The following is an 18,453-nucleotide window of genomic DNA, read 5'->3' as shown; positions in this document are numbered from 1 at the left end:
ACGATAGTTGTCTTTACACTGATCTGATTTTCTTGTCCATCGAGTCAAAAAAACAAATTTCCTGAATTGTTAGAAAGCGAACAAAATAAAAGTACCGTAGCCCTTAATATTTTATACGTCACCTGTCGGCGCGATCGGCCGCTTCTTCAGCGACGCTCGCGAGACGGCGGCGTAAAGCTGCAGGAGGCGCGAGTGGTACGTGCGGCGTGGGCGCGGGACTTCTCTCTCCCGCCGCAGACGAAGCGGAGCTGTTATACCCTGAGCTCTCCGGCGATACTAGTTCAGTCCCGGCGCCTTCGCGTATCACCAGTTCTAAGCGTCCCGTTGCTTTCATTGCCGTTATAGCCTAATAAAAATGATTTATGAAACATTAAAATAATACCTATAAAAGCGTAGTTTTTTTATTTGCATATGCATGCTTAAATTAATATCATACTAGTGGTCGCCCGGTAGTCTTTTCAGACTATTAAACTTCTATAATTACAAATTTCGCCAAGACTACAATACTCGTATAGATAAATATTAATAAAGACAAACAATATTTAATCCATTCTCAATTTGACCACCGACGTCAAGAACAAAAGTTTGACAATAAATAAATAGTATGCAGGTGTGTGTGCGTAAAATACATGGTAATGATGGTAGTGTGTCTAAGGTTTTTCACATTGATTAATGTATTTTCAGGAATAATTAAAAAAAAATTATAATTCTGCACTCCTTCTCTATATTCTCTATAAGTGTGGGAAATTTCATACTCCTCCGTCCGCGCAATTTTCGTAAAAAGTGATACAATTTTTTCCTTCACGTATTAATATATAGATAATATTGGGGCTTTGTATGTTTCGATTTTTTTACCAAATTTATCGTTCACACAAACGTTAATACTGTCACTAATGTAGGGGTATTACATAAAACGATACGAAATGTAATTCATTGCATTGTTCTCGCATTTTCTTTTCAAAGGGAGTTGATAAAAGTGATTTATAAATTTATACCTACGGTCCAAAGCAAAAAAAATATGAAAGTAATGCTTTTAGCTTATTAAAAAGATTGGAATAAATATTTATGTTTATTTTACACTCTACGATATCTTTGTAAAACGTGACCGGCGCGTCATCGGTATCTTTTACTGGTTTTACTGGTGGTAGGGAGTCTTGTGAGCCGCCATGGGTACCATTACGGATACCACCACCCTTCTTACTTCTGCCATGAAGCAGTAATGTGTTTTGGTTTGAATATATTATTTTTTATTAAAAGCAATTCTATTTATGGCAAAGGTTTATTTATAACTTATAAATTACAATAAAATGTCCTTTTTTGTTTTTTTCTACTATTATCAAATTTATTGTAATTTTCATAATTATTATCAAAGATTTGTTTTGAACTGACTGCAGGTATCTTAAATAGGTACGATCTGAACAGGAATAAAGGAGATAGATAAATAGGCTTTTTTCAAATTAGTTTCTTATTCCTAATTTACGAGTACTTTAAATTCACAGCCTGCAAACCGGACGATACAAAGTGAATTGTGCCAGAACATAAATCAGAAATTGGACTATTCTATTGGAACGAAGTTCCTTATGAGACGATGCGGAGGGGTACCCTAACCGAGAATAAACGTCCGTAACGTAAGATTTTTATTAGTAATGCACACAATGTACGACTTAACTTTGTAATAACGTTCAAAAAATAACATTTTTTTATCATTCATTGACCACGATCTCAGAGCGTTCGTTTGCGCAATACACTAACTCTTATGCAAACAACCGTGAATGAAGTGTACCACAATAAGTTCGCACGTTACCGAATTACCGTGGGTTGTTGCGAAACCTCCAGTTTTATTTTCTTTATACCTCGAACAGAACTTAAAATTAGTATTTTTATAATAAGGAACTTCGTTCCTATCCGGTGTCTCACGACACCACACATCTTTTTTTTTAATTTATGTTCCGTTATATGTAAATAGATTTCAAATTATTAGGTTTCAAATTAAAGGGAACGTACCTCATTAAAGGCGATATTGCCGAAATCTGTGCCATTGCAGGATAATATTTGATCACCTGGACGTAATCCTGCTTCTCTCGCAATCCCTCCTTCCCTAACAAACTGAACAAATATCCCCGGTTTCCATTCAGGTCCTTTACAAATCCTAAAAAGAAGTAATTGTTCAGATTTCTTTGTCATTAATTGAGCACGATAAGTGCGGTAAAGTAGGTTGAGTGAAATGAAAACATTTGTCTCTTATATAATATGAGATTCAAATTAATAAACATATAAAACTTGAATATGTTATAAATTAACAATTCTAAATTCTATTGACTTATGTTATAATTAAATTAAATGGAAATACTTTTTTAAATGGATTTCATTAATATATTGGTTTTATTTAGAATTGGATATATCTAGAACGACGGAATGGATAATTTATCAATAACGATGACCAAATCCGGAAGTTATAAAAATACAGTATTAAGTAAGTAGTCCCATTCAGTAACTCACCCACAACCGAGTTTGGCTCGGGGTGGAACCAAGATTGAAAGGCGTAGATCCACAAGTCCTTCCGTGTCATGACAAAGCGTTGGAGAAGATGACACGTCGGACCCGAGCGATGCACGTTCCGACACGAATTGCCATGATAGAGCTTCGTGTCCTTTCCTGAAAAAAATAGGAAATATATTAAGCTGTCATACCCTACGTATTTTGAAGTCGTCGTGGCTTTAGGCCACTACTTTTCTGAGATAATTATCTACATTTAGGTACACCCTAGTTTACAAAGATTTAATTCGTACACTTTAAATTAGTTATGGATGTCTGGTACAGACACTTCATCATCATCATCATCAGCCCTCAGTCGTCCACTGCTGGACATAGGCCTCTTCCAATGCACACCACTGAGCCGCCGCTTAAAGTCGTCGTGGCCTAAAGGATAAGACGTCCGGTGCATTCGTATCTAGCGATGCAACGGTGTTCGAATCCCGCAGGCGGGTACCAATTTGAATGAAATACGTACTTAACAAATGTTCACGATTGACTTCCACGGTGAAGGAATCACATTGTGTAATAAAAATCAAACCCGCAAAATTATAATTTGCGTAATTACTGGTGGTAATGTAATCTTGTGAGTCAAGCAGTAATGCGTTTCGGTTTGAAGGGTGGGGTAGCCGTTGTAATTATACTGAGACCTTAGAACTTATATTTCAAGGTGGGTGGCATATTTACGTTGTAGAGTCTATGGGCTCCAGTAACCACTTATAATCAGGTGGGCTGTGAACTCATCCTGGGTGGATATTAATCAATAAAAAAAAAAAAAACTCAAGGGTAGAGTAGTTTTTCATGTGAGGATGAACTAAGAAAATACCTTCGTAGTTTAATTCCGAAATGTCAGTGGTGGAACTCTGTCGTGTTCTCTCAATTTGTCAACTTTGTTACTTCGAGTATAAACGTGTAATAATACGGAGTTGTAATAGTGACTTAACCATTCAGTATTTGAGAAAGTTTTTTTTTTTTTTTTTTTTTATTGCCCTTGTAGGCAGACGAGCATACGGCCCACCTGATGGTGAGTGGTTACCGTTGCCCATGGACTTCGGCAATGCCAGGGGCAGAACCAAGCCGCTGCCTACCGCTAAGTGTACAAGTATCGGATATTGCAACAAAACGACTGGACATTGCTTAACATGGATTATTTATAAGTAACAAAAATGATTATTGAAAAAGGAATAGCAAAGTTCGAAAAAAGGTATTCAATAAACGTGTCGCTAATCCAAAAGCATATATTTCGACGGAGTTAAAGTTATGTATTTAATTGACACTCGTAGTACACAATAAGATCTAATACAGTTTAAAGCTCAATTACCGTTACAAATTTGTTTATTTCTTTAATGTTGATGGAAATCTATCATTTCAACTTATCATTTGGTATACAATAAAATGCATTATTACAAATACTCTGTGATTAAAATGCAAAAGAAAAGGCTTTTAATTGAATGTTTCCAATTTTTAGTTGCTTACAAAATTGGAATGATGGCGACAAATATAATAATAACATTAAAATATACAGTTATGTTTCGATCTTGATACTATAGTGACCTTGTGATAGTATCTAAAAATAGTTGTAAAATGGAGTAGCCTCTCGTTTGAAAATGGAACATTGCGCCACCTCCTCTTGCTTCTATGACAGTGCGGCGGTTGCAATGTTGGACTTCGTTCCTTTTTTGAAATTAAGTATCCTAATAATAATAACGTATCAGCTACTTTATCAGTTATTTAGGCTATTGTCCATAACTTAAAAAATATATATATATATATAAATTGTGTAAAGCGGTTTCTTCATAATTAACTTCTACATATTATTTGCATTAAATGAAATATTTTGTTATTCCTTTTATGTTATCTATACAAAAATTCTACTATTACAGATACTCACTCTTTGACTGGTAACATGCCAATATCTGAAATCGAAAATGAATTACTTTATTAATAATTGTTAAAAACGAATCCAGGTCGTCTAATCAAAAAAATTGGTACGGGCTATTATATTAAGTTTTGCTGACGACTTTAACTGGGAACATCAAATGGCTTTTAGAGCTGATACTTTGTATGGTATTGTATAAATTTCCTAAACTTCAAACCAGAACATATGACCGATTCGAAAAATACACAGAATAGCAAAAAGCCAGAATACTTTTATTAATAGTCAACCTAACGTAAGTGCTGTATTCCTGTGGAAATAAAAGACGTAAGTGCTGTAGATCGAGTTCTCGTCTCCGACCTTCAGACCTAAGTGCATGATTACTTCACGGCTGTACCAAGCAGAATGGCGGTACCAACCCGTTTTGACTTTTAGCACAAATGAAAAGTAATTTCCTCTAGTAAGATAAGATTTTGATTAAAAAATATAATAAACACGAATGATTATTCAATACAAGTCCCTTACGTAAGTTTTAGTTTTTAAATTAAGAAACTTATGTAAAAATTAACAAAATACATATTCAACAGAGTAACATAATTACTATATTATAACTATCAATCAAAAACCGGGGCCCTGATTCTCACAAGTTGTTTACGCAACAATAATAGATAGACCAGCTGCCCACACGCTTTCACACTAACTCCAACAAAAAACTTTGCTGCCTTCTCTACAGTGACGTAACTACTGAAAACGTTCATTAATTAACATAATGTTATTCGCTGTTACATGGTTAACAATTGTTCGTGTTATTTACAAGTTCAGAGAGGGAGTTATATAACCAAAAAATGGTTGATTGATAAATAAATGTTTTAAAAGAAAAAGGTTTGAATGCGATTTTTTACTTAATATTTTATCCTCACTATTTTATTTCGAATAGAAGATGAAATTCCTGTTACACTTGAAGTGAAAATAATTCAAAAACTGCGGCATAGGTAACAAACATTCCATTGTTGGGATAAACGCTTAAGTTAATTAACTTTTTTCCAAACAAGTCAAACAAATTTTTGCACTAATAGCTCTAAATGTTCCCAATCAGGTTGTTTAGAACATTGACACTTTTAAGAATTTGAGAGTATATCAGGTATAATAAATAACTTCTTACAAAAATTGTTCAGTGTTTTCAGTTTGCATATTGCGAGTTTTTTAACATCTCGATCGCGTAAACTTTACTTATCGATACTGAGTGACGACCCCCGATTATATGTTTTCATAAATAAAATCACAATTACATAAAAAATAGCATAGATTTGTTTATTAGTATCTATTTGCAATTATTACGTTGAATACTTACGTCTCACTTTAATTTTGAGTCTGGATTGAGAAGCGAGGTAGTGAATTAATTCTCCGTGGACTGCATCATCTACTCTATATCCATTAACGCTAACCAACTGGTCACCGACCTGTAACCAAACGTAAACTGTTTCTAAAATATTCCACACAGTTCAAGATACATTGAAAACTCCTTGATTTAAATTTAAAAAAAAATTGACTTATCAAAGCTAAGCATCATATTAAGAAGTTCATATTTCGTGAACAGTTAGAAATAATGAAAGGCGACTTTTTTTTCCCCTTCTACCTATGCTGATAGCCTTGAGAGGCTATTTCAGCTTCTCCTTGACGTGCAGGTTGCTAACACTGGCCCTAGCAAGAGCAGTGCTTCGCAGAATCTACCACCGGATCGGAAACGCGACCCACTGAGAAGATCCGACGAGAAACTCAGTGAGCTGTGTCTATGGGTTAAATATACAAGCTGCTTGATTTTTATTGGTAATAATTTGTGGCTCATTTCTTTTCATCGTTCGAAATTATATTTTGATAATTATTATTTTTGTATTATACAAGATAATTTGAAATTACTTTTCCCATTTGCATAGAATTTTAGGCGTATTATAACATAAAGTTTTATTGCTCATAGATTGTAAACAAGCGTTAACAATTAAGTATTGTAAGGTCAATGGCGCAACGCATTCCGAAACGTAACTATAGCAATTTTATTGTTAAAAACATAAAGAATATATAGTCAGTTAATAACATAAGTGATAAAACAATTGTATAAGTTAAGTTTAGCATATTTTTCGTTTAAATAGTCGTGATACAGTATTTACCAGTTTTTTTCTCATTCAAATTTCAAACTGTGTTTTGGTTGCATGGTTAGATTTCGTTTGTGCAATTCCTCTTCTGGTTTATCGGTTTCATTGTAGGCATGTTATGTAAATAAAGTTAGCTTGCGAATTCGTCTCAAGAGGGACAGAAACCATGGCCTACTTTCCAATACACACCTATCAGTTTTCTGATTAACTTAATATATTTTGCTTGATAACGTTTGAGGCGATTTATATAAAGTTTTCATTCATTTATTAATATAAACAAACGAATCGACTTCGTTACTGATTATCTAGATCATATAATATGAATATTTGTGTCCAACTGTAAACAATCTACTGGACAAAAAACTAGTCTGTTTTATCAACTTCGCTGACAAACACTTTCATCAAATTAATGGCGTGCGCAGAGAAGCCGGACAGACCAACTCGTGGCCCACATATACGGCAACTTTCGATCAAGCATTCGTTATAATCACATTTATGAATTCGTCTTTTCGCTAGTCAGGTTAAGGAACGCCAGACATTACGTCGCCCCGTCCTATGTATTTCACTTTATTTATCATCATAATAATTAACCAGTGAATCCAAGTGACTCAATTCAATAACATATTTAATATCAAATTAGTAGTTAGTAATACTTATTAAACGCGGTAACTTCACATTGTTTAAATATGAAAAACTAAGTTTTAACAGACCTGTTTTGATTGCTCAAAGTGACTCATACTGAAGAAACATGTGTCATATTGTTTAACTGAATAAAATAATATCTCATATATACATAGTACACCTGCAACATTTTCAAATAATACAATTATACTCGTAATCTATTGAATATTCTTCATAAAATCAATTTGTATGAAATGGAATAAATGCATATCGTGTTTACGATGTCACAGACCATTAATCATTTACAGTTTAAATATGGCATAGAGGGTATTACTGACAGGCGACATAATTATAGCCTTTTAAAGTCTTTGAAAACATGTAAGATCAAATGTGACGAAATAAATTTTCCGCTTAGAACGTTCGAGACTACAAATTCAAAACAATCAAAGAATAACACAGAGAAAGGATGTATTTCGTTGTAATTATCGATTTTTAGAAATCCTTCATATATTAAAATGTTGTTTTCGAGAATCTCATCACTTGCATATTAAGTTGATTCGTCAAAACGAACGTACAACAGTTTCATCATTGACAGCTTAACTTTGGTTCAAAGGACTACATGGGTGCTTTTCTTTTTTAGCAGTTGTTATACAAGAAACACACGCGATCTCAGAGTAGAAAGTCGCTTGAGCACATGCAGGAGAGCAAATTGAATGACTCATGTACCGGACACGTACAGTTCTGATTCTTGGGAGTCCGAACTATTACAAAATTGTAGTTTAATTGCATCGTTTACCTTCTCATTTCCTGCGTTTACCAAGCCGTCGAAGAATATAGGTTGTAAAACATTTTCAGTGAATGGTTACAGATATTCCGACTTAAAACAATATAGCGTATAATAATAATGATCAGCGTTGAAATAATTACAAGTTTAAATAAATGAATGAAAATAAACAACTGAGTTACGAAACATCCCTGACAGGGTTTTCTGACTTCAAACATCAGTGCGATTCCATATTCATATAACCCTCCGTGACGCCAACATAATATTATTATCATTTGTTGCACCTTTGGCTAAACCGGTTCCACGTTCGCTTCCGTGTTTTACTTCCTATATTAAGAGTGACAACAGTAATAATGATAATAATAGTAACTAGCGGTTGCTATAGGGGCATAGAAGAAATCTGACTATGAGCTTGAATTGTGCTAATTATAATTTTATATATTACATACTTAATATACAATTTTCGAGCGCAAACAATCAAACCGTCGATCCACCGACTAATCAAATGCTGTGGAAAATCTTCAGATCACAATACAAAACGATGACAATTGATGATTTATTGGCGCGAGGAGAATTTGTAGAAGACGCAGTCCCGAGCGCAATTCGACTCAGAGGAGAGAATTAATCTCAGAGTACGTTTGGTCCTCTTGCGCACAATTTCAAGTAAGGTCACTTTTCTTTATTACTTTTGTTGGCAGACAAGTCACAAATACCGTCGCTCATGGACGTTAGAATGCTAAGGGCATAGGCAAGCATCGTGGACAGGAGTACATACATTTACTGGTGGTAGGGCCTCTTGTGAGTCCGCGCGGGTAGATACCACCACCCTGCCTAATTCTGCCGTGAAGCAGTAATGCGTTTCGGTTTGAAGGGCGGGGCAGCCGCTGTAACTATACTGGGACCTTAGAACTTATATCTCAAGGTGGGTGGCGCATTTACGTTGTAGATGTCTATGGGCTACAGTAACCACTTAGCACCAGGTGGACTGTGAGCTCGTCCACCCATTTAAGCAATAAAAAAGAAAAAACATTCTAGAGCCGGATGGTATGTAGCAAAAAAGATCTCCGAAAACGCATTGTGGGTGAACGCAACGACCCCAAATGGTATGAACTCTGTTCGGTTGGTGGAAGGTGGGATGGCAAAAGGAGTGGATCATCTCGAACAATACCTCAACGCACTCCCCTGGTTTCTCGCCTAATTCACGAACGCTCTAGCACTAATCCCTGAAACGGATTCCAGGCGAACAGAACAACATTTTAAAAGTGGTGATATATTAACTGAAAAGAACAACAGATCTTCCAATATAATATATACTATTATCGGAAAGACATGGTGACGTCAATGGAGGTCAAAGACATGACAAGACTTCAGCATGGACGACATGCTACATTTTTAATGCACTTCTAGTGACGTCAATGCTGGTCAAAAACATGGCAAGACTTCAGCATGGGAGACATGCTACATTTTTAACGCGCTTCTATTAACTTCGCATTCTTTCGCTCAAGACGTCCAACGAACTTGAAAATTTGCACACGTATCAAGAACCGATGACAGTACAATAAGTTTATAACCATAATCCCGATCAGTAAGTATCAATAGGATAAAGTAAAAAACGAAATTGATTGTTAGTTCCGTTTGCTATTGAAACGTGTCTTTTAGTTTTTATACTTTAAACATACTATAAAAAAAGTATTTCTTTCAGAAATACTGAATTTAATCTGCGTCTAACTTAATCAAATACCTAAATAATTATACAAATATGTATTAGTAAAAAGTTCTTACTAAGTGTTTTAATCTTCTTCTTATATATAGGTATATATAAAAATGAATTGCTGTTCGTTAGTCTCGCTAAAACTCGAGAGCGGCTGGACCGATTTGGCTAATTTTGGTCTTGAATTATTTTGGAAGTCCAGAGAAGGTTTAAAAGTTAGATAAATATGAAAATGCTTGGAATTAAATAAAAATAACAATTTTGTATTTCCTTTGATGTGTCCCCCCCGTCGGACGGATTCCTTTTGTTTGTTTTTCGATTGAGGCACTATGAAGTCTGCCGGGTCAGCTAGTATTCAATAATTAAGGACGGATGAGGAAACAAAGTGGGAGTTTCACTTCTGGATATAGTTGATGTCGATGGTGATGAAAGAGCGACAACAGATGGAAGCTCACTTCTATTCTGTTGGAAAAAGAGGCAGTCGACCCTATTCTTTAATGAATTAAAACCATAACAAACTGTCACACACTTAGCTTTTTATACACTACTAGCCGTACTCGCCCGCTTCGCTGGGCATTTAAAATTAACATTATTATTTATTGTCATTATTATTAGGGAGTCCAACACTCATATAAAAATTAGACTATTCATTAAGTACATGTATTTTCTACATGGGTGCTAAGTTTCAAGTCAATCGGATGCATGGTTCAGTAGTTATAACGGAACATCCGTAAAAACCACTGTAGATTTATATATTAGTACTAGCTGACCCGGCAGACTTCGTAGTGCCTCAATCGATAAATAAAAGACCTAAACTTTTGTATAAAATAAACTTAAAACAAACAAAAGGAATCCGTCCGACGGGGGACACATCAAAGGAAAAACAAAATTGTTATTTTTATTTAATTCCGAACATTTTCATATTTAACTACCTTTTAAACCTTCTCTGGACTTCCACAAGTAATTCAAGACCAAAATTAGTCAAATCAGTCCAGCCGTTTTCGAGTTTTAGCGAGACTAACGAACAGCAATTGATTTATATATATATAGATAGATGTTTTACTGATACACAAAACAGTCTAAATTAAAAACAGAAGAAATGCAGGTGGTGCGCAACTATTGTTCTTACGGGGACGGCGACATTACGTGACCAGTCTAAAAGAATAGAACGCTTCTTGCGACAGCGTTTCAACTTGACTTGTTCAGACAGAAGCTAATTGTGAACTCGGTTGTTCGCACGCATTCACAAATAATTTAACCATGAGAAAATCAAGCGGCCGTACAGTCAATACAAAAACTGTCAACAACAAAGGATTCAATTTTCTCTACGTACCCATAAGTATGTAAGCGCAAAGCAAACTCGTCACAATAAGATAATGGTATCTTACCCAATCGAATCGAAAATGTAGTGTGTAAAAACACTGTATTATCTCTATATATAAAAATGAATTGCTGTTCGTTAGTCTCGCAAAAACTCGAGAACGGCTGGACCCGTTTGGCTAATTTTGGTCTTGAATTATTGGTGGAAATCCACAGAAGGTTTAAAAGGTAGATAAATATGAAAATGCTCGGAAATAAATAAAAATAACAATTTTGTTTTCCCTTTGATGTGTCCCCCGTCTGGCGGATTCCCTTTGTTTGTTTTAAGTTTATTTTATACAAAAGTTTAGGTCTTTTATTTGTCGATTGAGGCACTACGAAGTCTGCCGGGTCAGCTAGTTTGAAAATATCATTAAGAAGTTTTGTTTAAGTTAGTAAGCCTGCGGTTACATAGAATAAGTTTCGAATTAAGAAGTTCCCTGTTTTATATTTGAAGTAGGTTTACAATTTAAACACAATATTAATATGTCAACTAACCTTTAGGCCCTGGAGGTGGGCTTCCGAATTAAACTCCACTTTCGAAATGAAGAAACCGGAGCCATATTCTTTCCCACCTCGTAACGAAAAACCAAATGCGGGAGTAGATCTGCGGGGGCGTAGCAGCCTCAAGACCCGCACTCGGCGTTCCGTTGAAGTCACTCCCGCTGCCCGTCCCGACCCTGATGTCGTAGTTGAAGCCGTTGAAGTAGCGTACATTTTGATTGCTACAATGAGACAAGAATATAATTAAAATTTGTTAAAAATGAACTCTAATCTTTGTTTGGTGTCAAAAGTGTGAAATCCATAGATGAGTGACTGCTGCCTTCAACTTTAAAATTGAGTCGTGCGATCGACGTCTCAATTGCACCTGAATAACAATGATTCCCTCCAAATATTTTTGTTTGTTCGTTGTTGAAATAGAACCAACCGAATTGTTCTCGTAACTTAACATACCCTTCCCTCAGTTATTAGATAAAATTATAAAATAAATGTTATAAAATTTTTTGATTCTGTTTTATTACATTTTATTGTTTCTTCATCTTGAAAGATGTATAATTATATGGTGCATCTTATTCGAAAAAAAATAGTAGCCAAGAATCGAACCATACTTGCAAGACTACTTGTAAACCGGGCCTCGTGTTATTATTAGAAGGAATAACTGGTGCCGCTGGTCTTTCCACGTGGTCATGTTGTCATTTGAAGCCGGTTAAAAAGCGTGATTTCGGTACCTTAAATAGCTCCTTAACATTCTATTATTCAAAAATATTTTCACTTTTTACGTAAATGAAGTCGCGGGTAAGATTTAGCGTTATGCTAAAGTAACATATTCCACGCGGACGAAATCGCGGGCAAAACCTATTAGTATTATACAACGGCAACCCCACCCTCCCAACCGAAACGCGTTACTGCTTCGCGGCACTAATAGAAAGGAGGGTTTTAGTACCCCTGCGGGCTCTTAAGATGTCCTTCTACCAGTACCACCTTTATTGCGAAAAAAATACAGGCGAACCTATCAGCCACTTTGTGATATGCGGTTATCGGAGCGTAAATATTGCAACGTCAATTCCATCATCTCATTTAGACACGACTATGAAGTCTCAATTATTGCGTATTGTACTCGTAAGTAATAGAAGGTGTCCTACCACTCAAATCATAATGCACCACAATGCGTACTGCCTATTTAAGCTGCAAAGTGTCTTGCACTTGAAATAGGCAGTACGATTATTTGAAGTATTTATCATTATCCTTTTTTATATAAAACTGTTATCCACAGCTTCGCCTAAGTAGTCAAGGAAAAGTATTAATTAGGTTTTTCTGAAGAATCACGTAATTTTTCTAACATGTACTTTATCTCGAAGAACATTTAATTCCCACGAGAAACATTATCTTATATCCTGATACCAATTTTTTAACATTGTTAGCCTCAACCTACGTGACTCTCTCGATCTAAAACTACGACATTAAAAAAAACATGTCAATCCTTTGCTGCGTTTCGACATGAAATAAGGACATAAATACTGATAAACAAACACACTTTCGCGTATATAATATTAGCAAGTATGGACAGCTATGGGCTCCTTTTTTAATTGCCCATGTAGGCAGACGAGCATACGGCCCACCTGATGGCAGGTGGTTACCGTCCCTCACGCACGTCAGCAGTACCTGGGACACAGCTAAGCCGTTGCCTACCGCTATCGAAATCTACATATGTAACACTTTGATTGAACATTTTAGAGCTTGTTTAAGGGACAAACTCTCATGGGCACACGGTTTTGATGTATATATTTTATGTATATGTATATAGGTATACGTCCCTCAGGTTTTGACATATTGTTTTATGTAAAACTAACATTGCAGTGTTTATATAATAAGGTAAATGATTAACAGCAGGTAGCCCAGAATCCTGTAAAGCTCTAATTCTCATGCTGGAACTTTCCCGCCCGCTTCGATCAACCTCTGTGCCCTTGAACCAATACGCTTGACTGGTAAAGTACCTGGTACGCTACCAATACCTTCCAACCTTTCAAAGAGTTAAATTATTATCGCGCCTCGTTTACAATCAACAGGTTCTATCGCCTGATCTACAAGTGTAGTAAGCTGATCCTTTGTAATAAGATGACACTTTACAACCTTGTATTCACCTCATAATGTCGTAGGCCAGTGTGGGGTACGCTCATGCAGCCGACAGCCCCCCTCCTCCCAAATCCTTTCAAATCTTACAATCCTTTGAGGTAGCTTTTGGAGGATCTCGAACCCATAGGCAAATATTTGAAGTCAACCTCGGAACATTAATTCGCTACGATACCCAAGACATATCGGCCGATCGATCCACTCTCAGTGCAGTACGTGTAGGAAGTGTAACTAATAAAGCTGGAAAGTCCTCCGGGCGACAAGCAAGTCCGTCACAGAAAAAACAAAATTTAAACAATAACTGATATTGTATAAATGTTATTTTTTTAGGGTAGCAGTAGTATATTTTTTTCTTTTTCAGAACGGTGAAAAATACTTTACACCCTATACAGATTAAATTGTGTAAATCTGCCATAACTTCTTCATATTGGTTTATTAGAGCTTTATAGGTAGATGGTCAAATATCGATAAAACATAATTGCTGGAGCTAGATCGCATTGTGAGTTCGCACGGTAGGTACTACCATCACGACCGTTACTGTCGCGATTCCCCAATAGGTTTTAGTTTAAAGAGTAGTTGTTGTACAATACAACTGAGACTTCGACTTCACATCCTAAGATGGACGGCACGTGGTATTTTCTGTAGATCGAAGACTACATGAGTGGCCTGTAGGCTCGTCTTCCTCTCTATAGCGATTTATAGTAAAAAATATTCCTATATATTCATGATCTAAAGAAAACAAGTTTTTATCATTTAAACATAATATGTTATAGAACAAAAACGAGAACAAAACAAAAATATGCACAAATAACATAACTAAACAAGATCAAAAGCCTTGGCATTAGCATCACAATGTTTTTAAAGGTCATTTAAATGCTATTATATTCTATTGAGGCCTTTTGGAGTACATATCATAGGGGAAATCATTAACATACACCGAATTGCTGTTGATAAAAGCGTAAAAGAAATGGAAGACTACTTTCCTACTAAATGAAAATGACAATCCTAATATTGAAGACTACAAACGAGTCAAAGGGAAAAGCAAAATTATGAGTGTGGCTAACTATTGTAATTGTCCTTACAAAATAATTGTGCGTGACTAAATTCGACGTTTGTGTATCGAAATGATACAAAAAGTTACTGCATGTAAGAGATGCGGCAGTTTAGAATTAGCTTTATTTACCAAAAGACAAAGGATGTAAAATGTGGGAATGACGGAGTGGGGCGAGGGGCGAGTGCAGCCTCCTGAGGCGAATAGTGCAATGACCTTAGCCAGCGCAGCCTCTCGGCCATTATTCCGCCGCAAATGTTCGCCATATTGATTGGTATTACGTGGTATGGATGAGATTAACCTAAATTATATTGTGTACACTGTCGCTTCATTGCCTATAAGTTCTCGACTGGGTTAGTTGGATCGTAACTGAGAAACCGACATCATAGTTACACAAATGACAGACGTTTGCCACTATTATCGGCAATGTGAAGGCTACAAAAGGTGGAGGGGGCACGAAATTTCGGTGAATATACTAAAATGAATAGTTATTTTTTGAGAATTGAGAATGTGCGATATGACTCTAAGCTTAGAGTTACTGTAGCGCAGGTGGTGAGGGCGCTCAACCGTGAATCCCCACCGGTTCGGTCGACGCCTGTTCCCCGTTTTTATGTCATCCAAGAGCAACGGCCTTTTACTTAATAATACAAATTCAAAACTATCTATAACAAGAATCAAAGCACTAAAGTAAAACAAATAGAACTTCAAATGAACAACTGTTTCCCAAAAATATGCATATTTCATTACTTGTTTGAAAGATACGCTGCATAGACAAGTCTGAAACAGTATTTAGGATTGCTCGTACATAATATTATAATGTTACTTGACTCAGTAAAAGAATACTGTCAAAAATGTTGGATCGATATCGCTAGGATACGAAACTAAAACTTTAGGGGAGACAGTTTCATTCCGAGGGGATTCTTAATTTCCGGCTAAAACTGGGAAGCCTTACGCCACGTCGCGTGAACACGAATCGAATAACTTAAGCCCATTGGATGGAAAGGCCCGAAGGACAATATGCGTGTTGTTTCGTTTTACTAAGTAAGTATAACAAGAGAGATTCAAAGAGGCTTTTCAAATAAAACATGAACTAAGCAGGCTTATTCGAGACTAGGAATGCCGTAAAACAACGACCGCTGGACAAACCGGCCGTGGTGACTCTTCGCCAATTAACCGCGAGCGACCTCTGAGCCGCATGCCGGGCTGATTATTCCGTCCTACACAGCTCATAAACGAGAAAGTGATTCGAATTATTGCAATCTTTCAAAATGAATTCTCACTAAGTTTTATCTACTTATACACTGTCAACAGTCATGTTATGGAAACGAAAATCGGAATTACAGCTCTCAACCGATAGCTCAAACAATTTCAGATAAAACCTCATACTTTAATGAAGAGTTAAATATGGCGAACATAATCTATTCTACACGGACCAAACGTTTGATAAATTGAAAAAATCTCGGCAAGTTAGAATTTTCAAACAACGACACCACTTGATGAGCTTTTACGCAATCGCATCTTTGTGCACCTGTAGACTACACGCAATTTGGAGCCGTGATTGTTTTGTTTGTTGTGCTAGTTTAATATTGTGAGTATATATGTATATAAAATAATTTACAATGTAGGCCACTTCAAATAAATTATAAGTGATGCATATTATTATGAACATTCATGAGTTATACAGATAAATACGAGAGCAAGTTGAGCTATCAAAATATTCTTAATGCATACCTAATTCGAAGTCTGATTAACTTAAATTTAATGATTTATTCATTAAACATAGCTTATAAATAAAGAAGAAAGTTCAATACAGAAGGTCGGAAGAAATCTGTGGAAAAAAGTGATCGGTTCCATGAATGGATGGAAAGTGAGCTGACGAACGAGCCCGCGTAGTTTCTGTTCACACGCTCTCGTGTTAACATGAACTGATGTTGTTTTCTAAATGAATATTTATACCGTCTGTCACAGAAGTCATGAGTATCCATTTTATGTAACCAGTACTTCAAAGTGATGATAAAATTGAGCACCCACTCATTTTATATTATTAATATCTCAATCTATACACATTTACGATATCTTAATCTTTACGGGCTGGGCAAACAATTGCTTCGACACTTTGATCCTTCGGATGTGTATTATCCATAACTGTTATTCTATAAATATTAAGTCATTGGTAATTTGATTCTGGCGCCACCATAGACTGTTTACGATCAGCGGACCGAGAGTTCTATTGCCTACGAAAAATATAACGGTGATATAATCCACATCACACATAGTACATCTCGTCAAACATGAATAATACATGTGCATGCGAATTCTATCTAATCTATGAATTATACCTATGGACTTACGTATATATATTTTTTTATAAAATCCTGTATTGTAAAACTAGAATAACAATATTGAACGAAATTCAGCCTTTCTTTGTTTATTGACGACATTATTCGTCGTGTACGACTGTTTTACCATATTTAAAACACTTGGATAAACAAATATAATTTAAAGTAAAATTAACGACATAGCTTTTAATACAATAAAATTACAATTATTTTATAATGAACTGTAGAAAAACTTACTTTATTTTAAGAATGTTACTGGTGTTATGAAACAAAGGAAGCCCTCATGGGAAAGAGAAGACGGAATGCGGGGTCCCGTACCGGTTTTTATCACACGCAATCTTACCTGCTCCAAGATACAATTGATAAATTTGGCATTCTAAAGTCATTGCTTGTTACGGAATATTACTAGTTTGCAAACCTATTCCAAAGTTCACAAAAAGAGAGACCAGAAGGCAACAACCGTTTTCAATATTGGAAAAAACGCGCCTGATTTGATTGACAGTATCTCAATATATTAATGTATCTCAATGTATGGCAGTATAGCACTGGGCAGATAGAATTGTCTTACATTGATATCTCTCAAAGTAAATATTTATCTGATCAGTTCGGATTATCTCGTGGTGCGTTTTTCATATTATGTAAAATATCCGAAAAGAAATATCCCACAATTGATTACTTTTAAGTGGTAAAAGCAAGGTAGTTATTTACTAATATTAATCAGTACTAATAGAATATATTGAAATGTTATTAAGCTATTAAATATTTTATTGTAATAAAAAATATTTTTAGTGACTATACCTACATTGATTATCCAACACAAAATTAATAATAAATGGGGGATGTGTTCTGTACTAAAGAGTCGCAAAATTATACGTTTAATTTAACTAACACCATTTAGATATTTCACCATTAAAATGAAACAACAAATATTTTGTTAAGTAGCAAAAAGTTTCATGAAAAACTCTTGTCACTGGTCTAATAAATCCAAAATGTTTAATAAAACCAACCTGTCAATCCAACTGGAAAGTTAACTTCACACTAAATCACCTCTGGTAAAAATAAAACGAAACATTATCACGTTAGACCAACAATGACCGTTAATAGAAAATATTAATCACTTGTTCCATAATTAATCAAATGAGGAATATCTATTAAATTTATTTATAATTGAATTAATACACGTTTATTGGGAAGCAGCATAGAGGAAACACTATTTAGGCAGCCACGACGCTGGCTGCCCGTTGTCGAGAAGCGTAGCCGACTGTACTGAAGCAACGCATTCGAGTGGACGACCGGCGTGGCTCAACCGTGCGTTCACGATAAACGGCCGACACGATTGCCACTATACATAAAGCAATTTAAGAAAGTCCTACGTCACTACTATAAAAGCCTTTACGTG

At 35.6% G+C, this 18,453-nt stretch overlaps 1 protein-coding gene across 4 annotated transcripts in view; it reads right to left on the bottom strand.

The window, feature by feature from the left end:
• The window catches only part of LOC114248500 (uncharacterized), a 32,519-nt gene extending 14,116 nt beyond the window's left edge, over positions 1-18,403 (bottom strand). For 2 of the 4 annotated variants that reach the window (XM_028181753.2, XM_089732350.1), the window contains exons 1-8: positions 18,234-18,380; positions 18,062-18,103; positions 11,532-11,758; positions 5,760-5,868; positions 4,424-4,448; positions 2,500-2,655; positions 2,005-2,149; positions 123-346 (exon numbers count right to left, since the gene is read on the bottom strand). In XM_028181753.2, coding sequence (XP_028037554.2) covers positions 123-346; positions 2,005-2,149; positions 2,500-2,655; positions 4,424-4,448; positions 5,760-5,868; positions 11,532-11,750 — 878 coding nt within the window. In that variant the 5' untranslated portion in view covers positions 11,751-11,758; positions 18,062-18,103; positions 18,234-18,380. Of the gene's footprint in view, positions 1-122; positions 347-2,004; positions 2,150-2,499; positions 2,656-4,423; positions 4,449-5,759; positions 5,869-11,531; positions 11,759-18,061 lie in introns of all 4 variants that reach the window. The other 2 variants (XM_028181751.2, XM_028181754.2) reach the window with 1 other exon arrangement.
• Positions 18,404-18,453: the final 50 nt, after the last annotated feature.

Source organism: Bombyx mandarina, chromosome 13 (assembly GCF_030267445.1).
Source record: "Bombyx mandarina strain Sakado chromosome 13, ASM3026744v2".
Taxonomy (NCBI): Eukaryota; Metazoa; Arthropoda; class Insecta; order Lepidoptera; family Bombycidae; genus Bombyx; species Bombyx mandarina.
This window is presented reverse-complemented; position numbering and strand designations above follow the sequence as displayed.